The 22,756-nt window shown below is 36.8% G+C and overlaps 1 protein-coding gene across 3 annotated transcripts in view; it reads right to left on the bottom strand.

Moving 5' to 3' along the window:
- Positions 1–253: 253 nt before the first annotated feature.
- Positions 254–22,756, bottom strand: part of LOC113925083 (hedgehog interacting protein) — a 95,129-nt gene continuing 72,626 nt past the window's right edge. The window contains exons 12-14 of one of the 3 annotated variants that reach the window (XM_027599607.2): positions 10,326–10,474; positions 7,023–7,147; positions 254–6,193 (exon numbers count right to left, since the gene is read on the bottom strand). In XM_027599607.2, the coding sequence (XP_027455408.1) occupies positions 6,179–6,193; positions 7,023–7,147; positions 10,326–10,474 (289 nt within the window). In that variant the 3' untranslated portion in view covers positions 254–6,178. The other 2 variants (XM_027599608.1, XM_027599605.2) reach the window with 2 other exon arrangements.

Raw genomic sequence — 22,756 nt, 5'->3', positions numbered from 1 at the left:
AGCATAACATCCTATGGCTTTCCAATATATGCATATATGTATATGTGTGTGTGTGTGTGTGTATATATATATATATATATATATATATATATATATATATATATATATGCAATAACTGATCCTTAACATTGACATATACTTTGGGGAATAAAGTTTTAAAATTAGAACATGAAAAATGGCAAAAGGCAAGAATATTTTGAAGAAGTAGTTTGGGTAGAGAATATTTAAAGATAAGCGTTTATATCATCAGTATGAATATTTAGGAAAAACTTTTATATACTAAAATAAAAAAGAATTTTAGAATAGCACATGTACATCAGGTCATAAGATAAAGTTTAATACATTTGATCATGTTAAAGGACACAAAACACAGCCAATCTAACCAAATTTCAGGCATGCATTTACATAAATATATTAAATTAAGAAAAGAAATTGTACACTTAAACATCCTTTTCACCTAAAAATCATTAAATCCACAGATCAACAATAAAAACCAATTCTCTGCATTTACCACTTCAAGATACAATCGTTCTATTTTAAAGATAACACAAATACACTTGTTAGAATTTATATGCATTATACATATATTATATATTACATAGATAGTGTGTATACATATGTAGTGTTTGTACAGATAGATAAATATATATACATGGGTGTGTGCACACATACAGATACACACAGATGTACTTTAGGCCATCTGTACTATTATTGGTTGGATTCTAAAGTTGAGCTGAATTGGAGCTGGTTGGGTGTGATTATTGTCTTTTGCTTCAAACATGTTCATCATACCCACTGGGCTCACAATCCCCCATAGTAAACATCCTTGCCTTTTCTATAGCACATAATTATGCTAGGCACTTCAATAAATATTTGTGGAATTAATGGATGGAAGGATAGCTGAATAATAGAGGCTTGATCAAAGAGAACTGCATGTTATAACAACTGGGTTAAATAAATCAGGTTAAGTCAAATTTAGAGGGATTATCTGAGCCAATGGCTTTGCATGTTACTCTTCAGAAGCACATTTATAGGAATCCCAACTAGTACCTGCTCCTCCAACATGTACCTGCTTTCGCTACTTGCTCCCACAGCTTTCCACCTCTTGACAGAAGTTCAAGCAAGGATTTGTTCTGGAATCTTTTGTGAATAAGGTTATGGACAAATTGTCCCATTTGTCCACAACTCAGAGGAAAATGAACAGCTAGGAAAACTAACACATGTTGAAAGAATGATAACGTTAACTATTCTTTAAAAGTGGACAAAGTTAATCACAGATAAAGCCAGGAAAGACACAGGAGTTTCTTTTCAGATACCTTTTATGCTTATCGATGATAACGATTTGATAATTCTTTCATTTGAATTAGATGGGTTTCTTTCAAATTAATAGTCTTCTTTAACATGGCCTAGGGAATCAAGCCCCCCACCCCCAAATTCCATAGTACCTTTGTATCATTTACCTTGCTACTACGTGGTTCTTGCTCCAAAAATGTCCTGTGAATATGAGAGATGGAAAATACTTGACTTTCCATACGTTGTCAATTCAATTTCTCAATAGTATAATGAATAGAATATATTGATGTATTAATAGTATTAGATTCTACTATGCATGAAATCTTCATTTATTCTAGGAAAAGCATGTCTCAGATTTTAAGAATGAGGTAAAGAAATATCCAACATACATTTTGGGCAGAGGCTATGTCAAACCTGACAACAAATTTTTCATGTGAATGGAAAGTATTGGCTAGTAGTTTTTTAGTGCAAAAGGAAATGTACAGGAATTAGCTTCTGTGAAGACAAAGCTTATTTTAAATTTATCCTTTATGAATTTCCCATCAGTGTTAATGTTGTTTTTTCTATCCTATGTGCTAAAATGTGTATTTTAACTTCAAATGTTATAGTCAATTGAGATAACTCCCCAAACATTTGTTAATTTGCATGCATGTTTATACATGTATTTTGATTTTAAGTAATATATAATAGATGCAAAAAAATACCCCGACTGAAACTTGATGTCTGACTTTGTGATATACAATGAGGTACAACTTTAGAATTCATGTTGAATTGATACCTTTTTTTTTTTTTTTTGGTAAGTCAATGTGTAGTCTGGCAAGAAAAAAAAGCAATAACAAGTTTTAGGCCTAAGGCTTTATGTTGGTACGAGGAATCCATTATTTATATTTTATTTTTTCAACCCACTTATATATGACCTTTACAAAAGAATGCAAGGTAAGTGATGGGTGTCTCTTGGGCTCATATGTAATTGGAGATTTTAAGGAAAGTGCTGCTCCGATAGAGGAATACACCTCTTCATAGCAGCTGGGGAAGGTACCGCTCTGCTTGAGAAGAACATGGCACGACAGCACTCATGCTCTCTTGGATACAGCTTGTTCTTCTAAACAGCGATTTTAGAACAATTTCCAAAACTTATGAGAAGACATTTAAGAGAAAGAAGTGCTGAAGTTCGCTAGGATTAGTGTTTGGCAGGTCTTATGGTCGTGTTTTTAGTATTTTTAATATCGAAATGCTTCTGTTCTTAGGTTTCCACCTTCTTTGACATCATTAATTACTGGAGGCATGACTAATTTGGGTTAGCGTGATGAAGAGAAAGAATGTAAGATAGTAAACATGTTTCTTTAGGATATTCTAGAGGAACTTCCTAAAAGTATACCAGCATTCACAATAATGGGCCCACTAACTTCCTACGGCAGACACAGAAATATGTACATTTTCTGGGCATGGAACTTTGGTCTGATTTCTCTGCAAGTTCAAGTCTCATCCCAGAGGTGGGCAAAGAAGAGATTTGGAATAATCCTCTTCAAAATAGACTCCATAGAGATGGTCATGCCGGAATAGGAAATGGTTACTAACTTTTCCTGCTGTTAGCTCAAGCTCTTGTCTGGGATATTCTTTATGTTTTCCTGTTTATGAATGATGGCACACAAGCCGAACTGGAGCATCCAGGCTCATGGTCATTTATGCTTTTGGTTTTTTCTTTCAGTAATTGTAACAGATCAATCTAGTATATTCATACTTGTCTACCGTTCTTCATGATATAGCGTCTGAGCAAATGTGATGTTGGGAGAGGGTATCTTTAGGAAAATAAAGAAAAGGCCATAATGAGCAAAATCAATCACAACCTGCCACAGTACATCTTCATTATGGGTGTACCGAGGACCTATCTGTTTAGTCAAAACCAATAGAAATGGAAGAGAAGGAAGAGGTTAAATGGAAGAAGGATACATTGGGGGTGGGTGGGAGAAGAGAGAGAGATAGAGACAGAGGTGGGGGTAGAGATAAATACTATAGGTAACATTCTATAGAGTCATAAGAAACTAATTTATTGATCAGCCGACTACATCTGCCTATGGTATACCTTATTTTTCCACTTAAAAAGTTGGGTTTGGCTTCTGTTTTCTGTCTCAAAGTTAAGAATGTTAGACTAATAATTAAGTTTAAGTTAATGTGTACTTTGAAAGACCCTAGATGCAACATCTAACCTCGTGTCTTACGCCTGGTAGGCTTGTTATACAGTTTATGATACAGAGATAAAAGCAATATCAAAAGAAACATATTAAAGTTGTTAATAAATTGGTATGTAATCGTTTTCGAAGAAATCAGTAGAGAAGAGGTGCCTGCTCTGAAGTATATAAATGAAAAAGGGAATGGTTTTCTATTTAGGTTGAGTGTGTATTTGGTATGTGTAGGTTTTTCTGTTCCTTATGATATAGTCCATTAATCTGAGAAGACTTCTGAGTATTCTTTGTGATAAAATATTTTACAATAGCCACACTGAAAAAAAATTCCAAGAAGAAAAGGTATGGATGGAACTTTTTATCATCACACAAAGTTTTTTTTGTTTTTTTTTTTAAGTCTTTCCTTCTTTTCAGTTTAATGATGTGCCAATTCAGTTTTTTTCTCATTACCTTAACTAACTGGCAAGGAAAACAGGTTCTATTAACCAGGACAAGAGTTTGGCAAAAGCGGCGGTAGAGAGTTTTTCTCCAACCTTTTATAACTACCCTAACAGCCCTTCACATTAAATTGACACCCAAAGCTTAAGCTCCAGAATGGACAAAGGGATAACCGTACATTTTTCTATCTCTTTATTTTATCTTTATCTCACAAATCTGCATTCATGCCAAGGACATTTTTCTCCATTCTGATTGTGTGCATTAAGAACCAAGTAGATGTTGCCATTCGCATGACAAAACAATCACTGCTCCCTGGCTCATACTTGGAACCAATTCCTACCTGCCTTTCATGGAGCATTTAAGATAATTCTCCAGTCACATAGTTTAAAAATTTGATTGAAAACAAAAAGGTCAAAAGATTGTTTTTGAAATGATCACAGAGTTTAAAATTTGTAGCCATCAATTAGCCACTGCTCTTTACGTCTCTCCCGAGAAGAGAAAGAAATGACTCCCAACGACTTGACTTTCTTTGCTCGGACTTAATATCCACGGATCTTGCTATCTTCTCTTTTAGAAGGTTTTGCTCTTTTATTCTAATGACTCACAATAGAAAAGGCAGTGACACCTGGGGTACATATGTTTTTCTAAGACATCTGAAACTCTTTCACTTGGGAAAGGACTGTGTAAAAAGTCTGGGCCTGGTCAATTTAATATAGATATTTTTAAATAGGAGGACAAATGGCAATATAACACCTTTCCTTTTGGAGAGATTCTTTTGGAAGAGATGGAAGGATTGTGTAAGAAGAAACCTCGGATTTTTCAGATTTTGCTGAATCTATAGCAGTGTCCTTATTGTTTTCAGTGAAACTATGAACAGGAGAGTGTGTAATAAAACTGCACAATTTGACAGATTTAGACAGCTGGCTCCCTCACCAGAAGTTCACATTTTGTTAATGTCACCCACATTGAATAAGGGACGATTAGATGGTAAGGTCCATTTACAAAAATGGTTGTCAGGACATTTTTTTTTTTTTTTTAATTGTAAAACTTTCTGTGATGGAATTCAGTAAAAGGGCTACGAAGAGAAAGCAACGGAGACAAAAGACTGCTATTAACCTCCAGATGCAGGCTACTGCAGGTTCATGGCAAGATTTGTCACACTCTTGGGCCAATGAAGTGTTAGTGTGACTGGAAGGGACCACCCCTTTTCTGGGGTAAGAGGGCAATTTGGTCTCCATGCTCATTTAATCCTGAGACTTCTTTGAATAGACTGTCAATTGAATCTAAATTGTGCAAAATTATGCATGCACTTTTTAATGCAGGCTATTGTTCACTAAGCACTGAACCAAGGTTTCTCAACCCATTTCCATTTGGCATGAGGTCACTTGAAACTTAAGTAATCATATATGGAAGACAAGAGCAGTGTACTTAAACAACCTTTCTACATAAATGCTCACTGTGCTTTAATTGAAAATCTCTCGCCTTAAAACAATAGAGAAATACTAGCTACACGATTTTATTCTTTTTAATTGAGGTTCATATTCCTATAGGTAAGGAGCAGGTTTGGAAAGTCAGCCTATGCTGCATAATCTACACTAGTCTCCAGTTTAGATTCTGGAAGAACAGATGTTTATAGGACAACCTAGAGTGGGTGTGCACATCACAATAGATGTTTTCTCCGTAGTGCAAAGAGGCCTTATAATTTTGTTATGATCCGAATGTGGAGAGCTGGCCTCAAAAACCATTAAGAAAAATGTCCATCAGACTTTTTGCTGCTTTAAATTAAAACATGGCAATTTCTTTAAAAACCTGAACAGAACATTTACAGAAATTTATTCATACATTAACCAAAGAGGATTTTCATTGAGTTCTAAAGGAACATATACATTAAAAACCATATTTGGCAAGAATTATTATTTAAAAAATTTGTACAAGTGACAGCTTACATAGCCAAGATTTGTTCAAAACGAGTGAGCGCTTCTCCAGTGAGGTTCGTTCAGTGTGAAATCTGCAACATTCTAATCACATATACACTGACAGTCTTGCTATGCACTTTACATATGTTTAATGCTGGAATTTTATAAGGATTGGCTGTTTTCTTGCTTTTTCATCCGTCGTTAATGATTACATGTTGGCACAAGGATACATTGCTAGATTAGATCCACAGCACATTAAAGACTGTTTGCTTTCTCACTCCCCTTCTTTCCAATTAAGTTGGTGAAAAATGTAAACTTTAGTATTTTACAGGACAGGGCAAAGGTGTTTCATCTAGGTGATGTCTATATTATAAAAATAAAATAAAAAATATAAATAGGTAACACAAACCCAGTGCCTATTGTTAGATACAATATATAATAAAAGCAGACCTTTTAGGAAGATTGATTTTAGAATATGCTGTTATGATTTAATTATAAAACACTTGAAAACAATCTTGAGATTAAACTAGAGTAACCAGATTTCTCTGCCAAAAAAAAGTAAGTGGGTAACATTCTGTAATTGGATACATTGATACAAATGAAGATTACAATTTTATATCAAGTCGCCCATTTAGAAATTCATCAGGGAGTTCTGAAACATTCTCTCACATTATAATCCTTTAATATAAAAATATTGCCTTTTTTTATGAGATCCATCAGATTGCACAGTAATGTTTCAAAACTCCATTAAAGTTGACTTTGGTTATTACAGACAGAAAATTCCTGGGAAGTCAAATAATCTCTTCTGGTGACATAAACATTCCGTTATCAATTTACAATGGAATTTCTGTGTAAATTACTCCACACAAGGAAATATATATTTTTAAAACCCATCTGTTATGCAAACACGCGTACAGGGGTCGTTAGTGTGTGTGTACGTGCCTTTGTGAACAAACGTGCCAACATACACACACAGAATCTGCACATTTCTGTAAATTATTTTTAAATTAATAAAAGAAAATGAAATCACAGGAAGTGTGTAGCAGGATAACAGTCTTTCTTTTTAATGACAGGATAAAAAATAAATGCCCATTAGAAAGGAATATTCAAACAGTCCCAGTAACTATACAATGTAACTTGTTAGATCCAGCAAATAAGATGTCATGTCAATGATCTGATCAAGAATACCTGCCCTGGTCACTCGGCGAATGTTTCTGTCCACTTGTTCACACTGAGGACCGAGATATCCTTTTTTACAGAGGCACTTGTTCGGTCTAACACAGACACCTCCATGACGACATGCCGGCTCACATTTTGCTGGGAGGGGAAAAAAAAAAAAAAGGCAATAAAACCACACTCTCATTCTGTATGTCAGAAACAGTACCGAGTATGAGGCCAACAAATATTTGATGAGTAAGGGAAGGGAGGGGGAGGAGGAAGTAGCCAGTCACAAAATGATCCAAAAGATGATAAATACAAGAAGGAAAGAAGATTTCCAGAGCCACGGTTATGTGGGGGCTAGAGCTCAGTAGAGAATGGGAGACATTTCTAGGGAAACAGAGATCATGGGAGACAATTCCAATCCCTTCCGGAACTGACTCTATTTCCAATGAGGATTCCGGCTCTTTCAAACCTCTGTGCCACTAGGGCATTTCCAACAGAGGGCCTTCCAAGTAACTCTAGGTTCCCATTCTTCCAGGGTAGGACCTTAAAATGTGGGAAGGGCCTGGCCTGAGAGGGAGGCCTAGCGGCTTCGGCCTCTCCAGTGCTGTATAAAGGCACGTTCAGTTCTCCAGTTAGGTTCGATGGTATGTCTCTCATGGGGACTCCCTTGGATTCCTCTTCTCCTTTACTCCTGGGGAGTGCATTACATTGCTTCATCTCTGATTACACTTTGTAGCCCTTATTGGGGCAGTGCAGTTGGCCAGGAAAGGATATTCTTAGCAATCCTTTTCAGGGTTACACACAGGATCTATTCATATAAGGATTTTTGCCACTACAATATAGGTGGGAAATGTAAAGATTTACTGCTGGGGCACCTGAGTAACTCAGTGAGTTAAGTGTCTGGCTCTTGTTTTTGGCTCGGGTCATGATCTCAGGGTCATGGCTCCACGCTGGGTGTGGAGTCTGCTGGAGATTCTCCCTCTGCCCCTACCCCACTGCTGGCACACTCTCTCTAAAAAATAAATTAATTAATTAATTCTATAAAAAAAAAAGATGTACTGCTAAAATGAAATATAGAGATAAAATTGGTTTCTATAAGTTAATTGCATTTTACTGATGGGATAAATCTGGGATGTGCAGTCACTGTAGACAGAATCAAATTCCTTGAACATGTTTCTTTACACTTTTGGGGGACAGGGTTATTTTAACCTTTTCAAATGCATTAATCAAAACCCAGGGGTCTGTCGCTGACAAATGGAAAAGAAAAAACTAGAGAATAATTAGACGATTTTTTAAAATTTGTGGGCAATGAACTATGTTAGTATATGAATAAAGTTCTTGCTTGGGTCAAAAACATCATGAATAGATTACCTTTATAAAATGGTTCTGCTTTATCTTATATATTCAGACTATTTAAACTGACTAGTAGAAAGATTAAAGTATTTTATTGAAATAAAACTTCATGTTATCTCAAAGAATGTCTATTTTCATTTATATCACATTATTATTATTAATATCTATAATGTAATGTATAATGCCACCTATATTCAGAATAATTTGGTTATGGGATGCCTGGGTGGCTCAGTGGGTTAAGTGTCTGCCTTCAGCTCAGGTCATGATCCCAGGGTCCTGGGATCAAGTCCCACATTGGGCTCCCTGCTCAGCAGGGAGTCTACTTCTCCCTCTTCCTCTGCTTCTCCCCCTGCTCATGCTCTCTCTCTCTCTGTATCTCTGTGTCTCAAATGAATAAATAAAATTTAAAAAAAGCAAAACAAAATAATTTGGTTACCCTCAGTTTTAACATACTATTACCAGAAGGCACTCAGTAAATTTTTGTTATCTGATAACCTGAGGTGACTTACAAGGTTAGGCAAAATACAAAGTAAGAAGTACAACAGAATGGACACTATTATAAAAGAAGCAGAGAGAATAGGTATTATTAAAGGGAGCAGAAGAAAGATATATTATCAAGAATTAGAATATTTGTGCATTTGAACACTGATTCTCATTTTTTGGTCAACTATTGAAAAAGAAGACAGAATGGGTCAATAAAGGTAAGTATTTGTTTTAACTGATGTAATTACCTAATTTTGGTAGAGTTTTAATTATGATAGCTCTCTCCTAGATATATAACCCTAGTAATAATCAACCAGGTAGTGTTATTCCTGCTGAAGCAATTTAAGCTTAAAATGTATAATTGTGTATGTGACTTTAAGTGTTGGCTACATTTCGTTAGATGATATATAGACAAGTTATGGTTATCATTTTTGGAACAAATAACATATGTTTAGAATAAAGGAAAGATAACATTTAGGCATTAAAGATAATATTAAATATGAATTTGGAACACATTTTCATTGGCAAGAGATACTTTAATATCTGAGATAGCAGAGATCAAGTTCTTTTGTAAGAATATGCATACGCTGGTTGTTGAAAATGCATTAAAAATGCGTTTATCCTTATGGAAATCTTTCCCAGTTTTACTGAGAAATAAATGGCATGCATCGCTGTGTAAGTTTCAGGTATAAGCATGAAAGTTCGGTTTGCGTATATTCTGAAATGATTCCCACAAACAGATTTAGCAAACACCCATCACCTCATATATAAAGGAAAAGAAAATTTCTCCTGAAAATGCATTTTTCAACACATACCATCTTAAACTAGGTATCTGGATTTAACTAATTTTCTTCACATCAAGCAGAATGTAAACATCGTTGCATGTAATTGAGGAAATCCCTGGTTAAAGGATAGAGTAACCCTGGAATAAATCTCTTTTGCTGTCTCTGAGTAGCTGCACACCTAGCTGATGGGTCACAAAGGAGTGGCAAAAAGAATTAAAAACCTCATAATGTGCCTCCAGATAATTGCGCTTTCCCCTTTTATTTAATAACACCCACTGAAAAACCCTGCTTTTCAGGCACTGTCGCAAGAAAGCAAGCAGTAAAGTTAGGGAGGGCATTTATGGGGTGTCTGGAAAATGCTGGCACTTGGAGAGGGGCTTTGCAAACACGAGGTCATTGGCTGGTGTGAAATCTCAAACCTGGGACTGAGAGCCTGTACAGATGATCGCGTTGTGCTGTGTTCATTCTGTACTTTTTGAAAGGACTCAGTTATTTAAAAGTCTTTTATGTTTATGATTAACCTTTAGAAGTGCATTGTTTACAACAGGAACATGGGAAAGACTGCATTTACAAGTTTAGAAACAGATTGGGCGTTAATATGATAAATGGCTAAATTTTGAACCATAGATCATTCTAGAAGAAAGAGCTGACAAGGACTGACAAGGACTGTCCCATGCCCAGTCTTTCCTGGGGACAACAGAAACACTCACCGATTCTGCAGAAGTCCCCTTCCCATCCCAGGGTGCAGCAGCACTTGCCCGTGGGGGTACAGTAGCCATTCCGACAGAGCCGGGAACACTCCGAAGTCAACGTCTGCGCAGGTTGTACCGTGGCTCTGCATTCCTCAGGCATTAGAGGTCTGCATCAGAAGACAACGGTTCCAAGTATATGTTGGTTGAAAATCAGGATTAGGATGAAACGCAGTGATTTTTGTCACTTGCAAAGCATTTCCTTTGCTTTCTAAGGACACCTTTCTTTTAAGCACCTCAGAAAGACTGACAGCTTTGTGAGTAGAAAATCCACACCAGGGAGGCAAAATCTAACTAACCAATTTTGAACCAGAGAACATACTAAACATTATAAGAAACTTTATCACAATCAAAATTCATTGATTAAAACTGTAATTATACTGACATTTTCCATTCAGTAGCTAAACATTTCCAGCAATTACATTTCTTAAAATAAAGACATATCAATATTTTAAAATGTTTTTTTCCCAGATCTACAAAAATTTTTAGGAATAGTATCTGAGATAGTTTTTGCTTGTTGTTGGCATATTTGGTAATATCACAGAGCTGAAGTCATTCCTCTAAATAAGCACTTGCAGCCTAAAAAAGCTTGGGAATCAATTTTTGTTTCATTTCACATTTTTCTTGAAATACCTGTCTCAGACTGATTTTTCTTGAAGGGTTATCTGTGTGTGTGTGTGTGTGTGTGTGTGTGTGTGTATACTATTGACTCAAAATTTCAACCCTTTATGCAAAAAATAATCCATATATATACATTTTCAGATTTTTTATTTTGTAATGCTATGAAGAAAAAGAATGCTATTAGCAAACAGAGATAAACATCATATCTGCTAAGTAAAATGTCATAGACTTAAATTGCTCTACCACTGCCATCATTTAGAGATGCCTTCAGAAGATTTTTATGGTTCTTAACTGTTTTTGACATAAGAGGTTGTGTTTCAGGCTGGGTGAGGCTGGAAGCATGGTCACAACTGCTCATTAGCTAATCTCAGGGAAACAACGCACAGTGGTACTCCTCCATCAGTCACTGTTGCCTGTGCCACAGTGTAGTGAGAAGGCTCTTTTCAGTTCAGGAATGTAAACAAACGGTCATCACCGCTCAAATCCTCACCATTAAGATGGCCAAGGCAGTAGGACTCCTTAAGCATCGTAACAAAGAAGGTGATAATTATAGGTCAAAGCTACTAAAAGAAGTAAATGATATAGCTTTCGGAGATAAGTAAATAATTTGGCCCTGTAGACTCCAGTTTTCTTGAGATAGGTTATCTTGTTATGTCCTTCTGGCAATAGGAAGTGGTAATACCCTGGGGCCTGACTTCAGGCTATTTCTACAATGACTCAAAACCGTATTCAAGATATATAGTGACTTCTTAAGCTCCTCTCCCCAATAAAAGGCTCACTTTGTGTTGAAAGTACTGTGTTTTGCAACTAACGTGACAATTCAGAAAATTCCCTTAAATCCATTCAACCTCTTTTTTTAAATCCAGAAGCAGTCAATTTATGTGAAAGGTCCTCAAGGCATTCTATGGACTGAGCATATTTTCACTCAGATAACATTAATGAATAATTTCCATGTGTTCCCCAAGGGAGTCTTTCTGGGGATATAAGCGGGGGGGGGGGGGGGGTTGAGGTGGAGAAAAATTGAAGTGGGTATGCCAAGGAAAGTGGGCGTATTAACTTTGCCTTCCTGTTTTGTTGTTGAATAACCCAAGTTGGCTCTAGTTCTTCCTCAATAAAATTCTTACTTTGTGAAACCACAGTGGCATTTTTGATCACTAGAAGAGCTGTTTTTTCAATAGCCATGAAGTTCCTCTGAGTCATAGGCCATGGCATTCAGTAAACAGGTATTTTACTCGTAACTGAAATTCTACTGATTACTCCCTCATTCACTCTCTTTCTGACTCATTCAAGAAGAGATTCTAAAGTAGAGTTTGTCAAAAATATATTACATGTATATTACATGTTGGGGTGCCTGGATGGCTCAATTGGTTAAACCAACTCCTGGTTTCGGCTCAGGTCATGATCTTGGGGTCATGGAATCGAGCCTCGCATTGAGCCCTGCATCGAGCCCCGCATCAGGGCTCCACGATCACTAGGGAATCTGCTGGAGATTCCCTCTCCCTCTACACACACCCACACGCTTGCTCTCTCCCTCTCCAAAATAAATGTTTAAAAAATATATATTTTATATATATATATAAATATGCATTTATATATGCTATATGACATATATCATGCTATATATGATGCAAAATATGCAGGCATGTAGCTCATACACTACTTGACAATATGGTTTATGCCTGAGCAGATGAATTTGAAGAGGAGAGGACACCATTTAGATCAAGAATGTAAATTACCCGTTAAACAACCACCACCAGAAGATGTCGCCCGCCTGGGGCAAAGTGTAGGGACACTGATTCGTGTGCACTGGGAAAAGGAATGAGGATGTGACAAATAAGGACCCAATAGTGAAGTACAGTTCTTCAGGGGAGGCATCTGCCTCTTCTTTCCCTGCTGACCCTCCAGTTTGATGCTTTGACTATTTTTCCCCAAACATTCAAATATGTGGAAACTCAGATGGGGGGGGGGTACTAAGTTGTTTTTTGCCTAAGATTTAGTAAATGCTTATCTATCTGTGGATGTAACTATTTCATACTTGGGCTTGTTTACTTTGGTTTATAAACCTATGTGATTATCATATATGAACAGGATTCCCTTAAGTTTTTATTTAAATACCCAGAAAATAATCCTTTTTCTCTTTAGTGAAGTGGCCAACTAACATTCCTCACTTAGCATCTTAAATAAATCCTCTCCCTCTCTTTAAACTGTTATTCTACTGAGGATCCATTAATTGAAAATTTTCATGGAGGACAGCCCATTTTTTTCTTTAAGTAGGTTTTTATTTTTAACGTGGGGTTTGAACTCATGACCCTGAGATCAAGAGGCCCATGCTTTACTGACTAAGCCAGACAGGCGCCCCACGGATAACCCATCTTTTATAGAACTTTGCTTCTTTTAATGAATGAATTCCCCTATCTCCTTTCCCATCCCCTTTGAAATGAAAGCTTTCTGAAGGCAAAAGTGACATATTCAATCCTCCTCAAGACCAGTCAGTCACTCACTCAGGCAAATACTGTGCTCTTCATGGGGTAAGACACAAATAAAACAGGGTTCCAATCCTCATGGAGACACCATGGGGCAGACAGACATTTGAACACAAAATTATAACACAGTGTAACCTTTGTTATGATATAGGTGCATATGAAGTAACACAAGAATACAGACAAGGAAGCAATTAGTTTAGGACTGAAGGATGTTTTAGAAGATGACATTTAAACGACCAAAGTATTTTATCTCCTTCAACTCCTTATATTCAGAGGAGCTAGGAAAACACTACAGAAGCATTCAATAAATGTTTATTGAATGCATATAGTAGAAACGTTCTCAAATGCTTTTTCTGGACTATGTTTCCCTTTCTTCTCTTGTGTCTCTCCAGGACCTAGGAAAATGTGTAACATGTGGAAGATATTTAAAAGTCTGTTGAATGAATGAATAAGAATATGGAATTTTAAGAGAGTGTTTGTTTCTTTTCTGTGCTACTAAATAAAGATATCAGGAATATACAGACTATTTAGGAGAGGGATATCATTAAAATCTAGTTGTTATACTTTTATATCATAAGCTTAAAACTAAAAACACTTGTTATATTCCTGTTGCCTAAATTAACTTGAGGCTTACAAAATTCTTCTAAGGCATGGTTAAATTCATGTTCAATGAAACATTTTTACATTAATCATAGTCATAGTAAATAAACAACAGACTAAGAAGTAAGCATGACACAAAGATAGGATTGTTTTCTCCTCCAGCTGGGAATTAAGCCAATGTATTAAAAGTCATTCTGCTGGTTATATATTTGGTAAAAGTCTAACAAGGAGTTTTGGTTAATCCCAGCCACCCTCCTCTACTCACTCTCTGTTCTAGGGACATTTCTTCCTGCCATTGACAAGAACAGGGTTTCTTTACATGCAATGAGAAGAGAAAAGGGGACAAAACAAGTGAACTTTTATAGTGTCACCTTGAAATAGTACATCATATGCGCACATAATAATTACATATACACAACTACATGGCATCAAAAATCTAGATTATGTGTGTATATTATATATATATATAGTGATAGGTTACCTCATTTTTCATTCTTATTTTTATTGGACTGGAAAATGGGGTGTTTTAATGTAGGTGTACCAAGAATTGCTTAAATAGTTTTGTTCTTCTTTTAAACAATTACTTTCTTAACTTTTGGATTCTTATCTCTACTGAATGAAGTCCAAGATAGCTTTCAAAGTAGGAAACTTCCCCAAAGGATATTTAGGTTTGTAATAAGGAATATATCAAACCCATTTGTCGATAGTTATCTCTATAGTCCTCAAACTTAATTTAAATCAGAAAAACACACTTTATCATCTTTATACTTGACAATGAAAAAATAAGGACTAGTGCCAAAAAATTGTCCAACATTCTTTAATGCATAAAGCATTGTTTCTGGAAATGTAAGATGTTTTCTTAGAAACCCACTTTTTCTGGTTTTGAGTAGTAGCATAAGGGTTGAGATATTTTCTTGAAATAAAGAAAGAAGTTGAGAGGGCATAAGTGATTTATAACATATCCTACATGATGACTTTTTGTGACTAGCTAAAGCCTACAGTGAATGTCTCCAGGTAGTGAGATTATAGATGGCTTTAATTTTAGGATATTTAGTTTAATAAATGATTAAATAAATCAATAAATGGGAAGTCCTCTGTGTATCTGGATGGAAGCAGAGGGATAAAGCCTGTCTGAGTAAGCCTGCTCTTCAGATTGAGTGTGTTAGAAATCTGTCTATTGTGTTTTTTATAAAAAGTAAGCGACTCATTTTGAAGTTTTTGTTAGGGGCTCAGATTTTAAATTCACATTACTGTCAAACAAGGTACATAAATCATAAGTAATACTCATTTATAAAATGCTGACTTATAAGAGGTTTCAGAAGAAGTAATAATTCTATAGCTTCTCTTAGTCAACGATCTGTTTAAGGGGGGAAGGTGATGTAAGAACTATCTTATTCTTGGGACACCTGCGTGGCTCAGTCAGTTAAGCATCTTCCTTCGGCTCAGGCCATGATCCCGGGGTCCTGGGATCGAGCCCCGTGTTAGGCACCCTGCTCAACGGGGAGTCTGCTTCTCCCTCTCCCTCTGACCCTCCCTCCCGGCTCATGCTCTCTCTCTTCTTCTCCCTCTCAGATGAATAAATAAAAAATCTAGAAAGTGTTCCTTTGTTACTGCAACCTTTGCAAAACTAGTTTTCTTCCATGCTTTTTCCTATTCTCATGAGAAAGGAAAAAGTGATAAGTCTAAGTCCTTACTACCCATAGCATGGTACCTGACCAGAAGAACCAGCATCACATAGGAGTTTGTTAGACATGTAGAAGCTCAGGACCCTCCGCAGACTTAACTGAATTTATACTCTCGCCAGTTTGTCAGGTGATTCACATGCATATTCAAGGTTGAGAGGCACTGTTCTAAGTGAAGGCCACTTCCCAGCCAGTAGCAATTAATGTGGCTATGAATTGGTGTGGCCAGGGGCTTCCAGGTAGAGAATGCTTTGAAATTGTATGCTTGGATGAAGACTTAACCTCTGCACAGGAAGGCAGGCTTTGGAAGCCACCACAGATTCTCTGGTTTAACGGGTTTCCTCACTGTGAGCATTTTGATATGCAATGATAATCCGTAACCACTCATCATTTCTAAAACCAGTACTCAGCACTTTTACCTAGAAAAGGGTAAGGGATAGATTTTGCTGTTTCCCTGATGGGATAGATGTTCCTGTTTCCCACCTGTCTAGCTCGGGGTGTAGGCATAGCCCTAGTTTAGAAGAATTGCATGGTCATCTCTCCCACACTCTTTTCAATGCCTTTCTCCAAGGTCAATACATAAATTGATTTTTTCTTTAGTCTGAATGTTCACTAAATTCTTGTTCACGTTGACATTTCTCTTTTCAGGGTTAGTTTACCCACCAGGAGTAGAAGCTGGGATTCCACTGGATTTCCAGCCTGTTTTGGGACCACACATAACCATTTTGTGGCAGCTAGTGAAATAATACATGATACAAATTCCATTTGGCTGGAAGGACTCTTACACATTCATACTACAATCATATTCCAGGTAAAAGAACAGAGAAAATGGCGTCTCTTTCTGCATAACCATGCAATATTGCTTTCACTAGGACTTCGTGGCAGTATTGATGGCAATACTCATTTCCTAACAGTATTTTTCAAGGACCATTTGAGGTATTTTTTTTTAATTATTTATTTATTTAAGTAATCTCTACACCCAACGTGGGGCCTGAACTCACAAACCTGAGATCAAGAGTTGCCTACTCTTTGGACTGTGCCAGCCAGGCCTCCCCTATTTGAAGTATTCTTAAGGAATACTGTCCTTGACATTGTATCACATATAGGTTGCAGAAATATCTTTTTAAAAAAATATTTATTTATTTACTTGAGAGAGAGAGAGAGCATGCGAGCAAGTGGGGGGATGGGCAGAGGAAGAAAATTTTCAAGCAGACTCCCTGCTGTGCATGGAGCCCCATGAAGGGCTTGATCTCACAACCCATGAGATTATGACCTGAGCTGAAACCAAGAGTCAGGTGCCCCAGAAGTATCTTTTTATAAATGTCCCAAGCAACCTTGATATTGGAGTAAAAGGAAACATAATTCAAATTCAAGAATAGCTCTGAACTTATATACATTATGTATCATCTTAAAATTTTTTATTTGTATACTATATATTTCTAGAATTCCAATTTAGGATGCATAAAGCCCATGTCTGGTCTTATTTCCAGACATCATTTTGAACTACTACATTTCTCTATTCTACAACGTGCTGGAAAAAAATGGGCCTGGGCCTCAGCCGTTTTTGACACCAATGTTGTCTTCATTCTGAGGTCTGCAATTTAAATGCTGAGCATATATTCATTTAGAAATAGGGTCGATTGGCTCTAATACCCGAGCAGTTTGGGACTGAGTGAGTACTAAACTCAAAGGGGGCAGGGGCACTGATGATCTGATGAAGGGAGCCACGGGTTTGGCTGCCTAGTGCTGACAAGATTATCAGAACTTTCACAAATATCGCTAAATTTTGTTCTATGTCTAAAGATGAAACCATAATAAAAGCAAATGATGACGCCACATATACTTTTTAATAATTTCATATTCAACTTATCCTCATGAGGCAGGGCTGGTCCTGTTATTCCCAAATTTAAAGGAGAAGAACATGTATGAAGATATTAAATGGCTCTCACACAGCTAGTTACACATAGTCTGGAACTATCTCCTAGCCCAGTGTTCTTTCCACTCAACTGGCCCTCTTACTTTAGGAAAAAGGGAGCAAGGCACCCATATTTCAGGCCCTGCTAATCTCACTATCCAAACACCACCACCACAATACACAAGTATCTAAAAGGGTGTGTGGATCTCCTTCATTCAACTTTTCAGGTTAACTCAATGTATATATATCTCCATGGGAAAATTAGGAAATGAAAAGTTATGTATTTCCTTAGAGGGAAAACCTAGGAGAAATAATCAAGGAGACTAGATGATAACATCATCTGCTTTTACAAACCAAAAGAAGTCCAATTTTACTAAATTGCCTTCAGTGCCTGTTGCATTATGTTTTCAATGTCCTAAATTCAGAAACTGGTCTATCCCAATATTCGTGGTGAATATAGAAAAACAGGCCTTTCCACTTTAATTCAATGTACACATCCCTGAAAAATCTTGTATGGTATAAAATTGCATACTAAAAATAATAGGGCTTATGGGAAAAATAGGTTTGGGGCAGACCGCTGAAGATCGGTGCAACTTTGTAAAGTAAAGCAAAGCAAAGCACTAAAACAGCAAAACTTGGTACCTAGGGCGAGAGTTTGGGTAGCCCTGTGAACGCGGACGGGAGCTGGAGGCTGTCTCAGCCAAGTTCAGGAATACCCAAAACCAAAATGGCGGTGGAGGTGGGCCATGAACTCCTGGGGGACGTGCCACCTGCAGAGAGCCCAGGCTGAAGGAAAGCCTCATCGTGGAGGAGAACCTAGTACAGACACCCGTTTTTCATTTTACCTCTCAGCTGAGAAACCTCCTCTGCCTTTGCAACAGCCTGGCTGAGGGTTTGTTCTTTTTCTTATAATTCTGGACACACTTGCTTGGAAAGCTATATAATTTCTGTGTTATGTAGTCATCATTCTCTTTTATATGTGAGCTAATTAGTGTTAAAGAAAAGCACAGCGGAGCAGTATGGACCAGGCCAGGGAGCCAAATCATGGTGAATTTTACCTGGCTCAGTATCCATAGCTTTCTGGGCCATTAATTCGGCGATTTATAGGGTATAATGTTCTTGCATACTTTTTTTTTGTCCCAAAGTGTTATTTATCTCAAATAATATTTACATTTTTGATAATGTGTGTGATCTCCCAATTTAAAGTAAAAATAAGCTCCTTAGAGGATGGGACTAAGTTCTCACTTATAGTCTCCCTCTGTGGCACCTAATACATGATCTTGAACACAGGGACAGGTACAAGATCCTTGCAGACTAATTAAATCTCCTGTTTTAATCTTGGGAGTATAACTGTACTTACTCTCATATGATAAAAATAATAACTGAAAAATTAGGGCACAATAAAAAGTCAATGCCACTGCTTCCTAACATAAAGAAGGAAATATATTCTGTTCAGAATTTTATGTCCAAAAGCAAGTTTGAACTTAAAAACTTAATTCACAAACCATAATTGATAAAAAATGTTAGACACAAAATAAGAAACATTTGTAATTGGGAAAATAAGCATTTAAAAAAACACATTGACTACATTATAATTCAAAAGACATAAAAGCCGGGCGCCTGGGTGGCACAGTTGGTTAAGCGACTGCCTTCAGCTCAGGTCATGATCCTGGAATCCTGGGATCGAGTCCCGCATTGGGCTCCCCACTCGGCGGGGAGTCTGCTTCTCCCTCTGACCCTCCCCCCTCTCATGCTCTCTCTGTCTCATTCTTTCTCTCTCAAATAAATAAATAAAATCTTTAAAAAAAAAGACTTAAAAGCCTAGAATACTTTTTTAAGAAATCACTAAATAATAATAATAATGATAATAATAATAATATTAAATCTTTTCTCACTTAAAGCTGTAGAAGTACCAGTGTTTCAAATGTTATATCAGAGGAAGGCAGAAATTTTAAATATCACTAAATGCTTTAAATGGGAAGCAAAAACTGGACACAAGTTTCTGTCCTTTAAAAAAACACAAGAATGTTGGTTTAAATTCTCTTTCCAGATTATTAGGGTGACAAATGCCCAAATTTTGATGTTACACTTTTGATTCATTTGTCAATGTTGACAAAAACAAGTCATGTGAGCTTTTAACTCAACTACAATGAATCAGTTAAAAAAAAAAACAGATGCTAAGAAGCAGTTTTCCTTTAAAAAAATACACCTTGGGCACCTGGGTGGCTCAGTTGGTTAAGTGACTGCCTTCGGCTCAGGTCATGATCCCAGGGTCCCGGGATCGAGTCCCACATCGGGCTCCCTGCTCGGCGGGGAGCCTGCTTCTCCTGTCCCTCTGCCTGCTGCTCTGCCTACTTGTGCACTCTCTCTCTCTCTGTCAAATAAATAAATAAAATCTTTAAAAAAAAAAAATACACCTTGCTCAGGGTACCTGGCTGACTCCACTGGTAGAGCATGTGACCCTTGATCTCAGCGTTGTAAGTTTGAGGCCTTTGTTGGGTGTAGAGATTACTTAAAAATAAAATCTTAAAAAATAATAAAAAAAATAAAAAGTACACCTTCCTCTAGAAAACATCTTATTACAAATTTATGTGGCTGTTTTATTCAAGGTTAAACCTGCCTTTATCTCAAGTACTGCAATATCTGATGATAAGTTGCCTTATAACAAAAGTACAAAAAATTCAGAAGATCTACTAATATCTGACTTTCACCATTGTCCCAGGCAGGGGAGAAACATGGCAATTAAAAAGAAATGCTTTTACGAGTTTTCAACTCTTAACACATGAGTTTCATTTTGAAGAATATATTCTTCGTTATTCGTATTTTTCATTTTATATCTTTTTAACAAATGCCGTCTGAAAGTGGCAATTCATCCAAGTCTTCATTGCAATCTGCACAATTACTCTAGGAATTGATATTCCAACATTCAAAATTGATAGTTTAAGAGCGACTATAATTAGCATAAAGCAGAACATTCCTTTGAGTGTTGTGGTCATATACCACATCTCCAGGAAATAGGATATATATATATATATATATATATATATATATATACATATATATAGTTTTATATGAACATCTTAAATGACATGGTCACTTAGATAAAATTTTTTTCATAAATTGCTAAAAAAATGAAAATTTTTTTTCATAAATTTCTATTTATTTTGAAATGGGTGATGGCTCTACACAGCGGGGTGTGCCTGACCTGAGTATGTTTAAATGTGTGTGCATATATATACATATGCAAATCCTGATAAAGTAGGACTAAAATTCCAGTTATACTTAGGTCATTACCATACATTATGTATGCATGCTCATTCATTCATTAGAAGTTTCTACTTTGATCTTATCCCATTCTTTGGTAATATACCTTCAAAATTTCAAATGCTATAGGGCAGCTTAGAAAGGATCTGTTAGCCACAAATGTATTATGCATCACAATGTACAACACAGTGCATTAAGAATAAAATATAAGCTGGCAGATAAGAATATCTCCATTTTCAGTTATCGGATATGCAAAAAAAATAATAATAGCAAAAACGTGGAACATGCTTCCTTGTCTTTTAGACCTCAAATCCACCATGCTGAATGGATTTTTATAGGGCATATACTTGTTCATGACCTCTAGTGTTAAGAAATTCTGTCATGTTTGAAAACTAGTCCCTGGTGGAGCCTGTGTCCCTGTTAATAGCTGAAAGGTCAATGAAGTTGCTAAACAGTTTGTATTTCTGTCAGGGTGGCTGTGCAGCAAGAGGACTTGGCAGCTGGGTCAACAGGCACTGTGGGGATTTCTCAACCTAGGGGGCCCACTTGCATAAAACTTTGACTGATGAATTGGGACTAGACTGGCTTATTGGGCTAAAGCCTCTCTATTATGTGTGACTTTCTTTAGGATGGCAGAGCTGCCTGCCGGCTCCCTGAGACATATGTGAAGGATAAACAGAACCGATTTCCTCTTATGAAGTGAGTTTTTTGGGGGGGGGGAACAACCCAAAAAACAAACCACTCTTCAGCCTCTGGTATAATTAAGAGTAGGATGAAGATATTAAGAAAAAAATAAACAAAAGGCAGTAAGTAGGGCCATCGAGGGGAGGCGTGGGGAGGAGGTGGAGGGGGAGCAGTGTTTGATACTGGTCACACAGGGGTTTGGGGATACAACATTTCTGTGAAATGACCTCCCAAGCCTGGAATTTGTTTTGTTAATTTATAGACCTCTTAAGGGAAGGGTCTGTGTGACTTGGCTGGATAACAGATCAGCAATATGTTAAAATATAGTAAGACTGGGTACATAGTAATTAAATCAAAATGATTAAGAATAATTTTGTTTTACAAATTCCTGGAGAAATAACCCTGGAAACATTTCAAAATAATAATAATAATAAAAAAAGTCATTTGGTCTCATCTGACGCAAAAATTAAAGAATCTTCGGCAGAGCTGTGAAAAAAATTGTGTTCTACAAAAATAAAGCTTAGAAGGTTCGTAACTGTTAGAATTCTTTAATTTCCACCCCGCAGGCACATTTGTTTGATTCTGAAAAGACTGAATTAAGAGCAAGCATCCAGGGCATGATTTGGACATTTGGAAACTGTGTATCAAGAGCTCTTGAAAGCTCCACAGACACCTTTACCCCAATGTTGGAAAGACAACCTTAAAAGTTAAGCGATCACCTGAAAATAATTCTTGAACGCATAGAATGAATACCAACAATATTAAAGAATCTACTTTAGGGCGCCTGGGTGGCTCAGTTGGTTAAGCGACTGCCTTCGGCTCAGGTCATGATCCTGGAGTCCCGGGATCGAGTCCCGCATCGGGTTCCCTGCTCAGCAGGGAGTCTGCTTCTCCCTCTGACCCTCTTCCCTCTCGTGCTCTCTCTCTATCTCATTCTCTCTCTCAAATAAATAAATAAATAAATAATCTATTAAAAAAATTAAAAAAAAAAAAAAAAAAAAAAAAAAAAAAAAGAATCTACTTTATTTTAAATGTATGATTTAATCATCTTCAAAAGCACTCTGCAGAAATGGGAAAGGGGCAGAGTGATCATGTGCACTCCACTGATGGGCAAAGGGGCAGAGTAGGGTGAAGTAACTTGAT

This window comes from Zalophus californianus, chromosome 2, assembly GCF_009762305.2.
Source record: "Zalophus californianus isolate mZalCal1 chromosome 2, mZalCal1.pri.v2, whole genome shotgun sequence".
Lineage (NCBI taxonomy): Eukaryota > Metazoa > Chordata > Mammalia > Carnivora > Otariidae > Zalophus > Zalophus californianus.
Note: the sequence above shows the minus strand (reverse complement) of the source record. Positions and strands in the feature narration are given on the sequence as shown.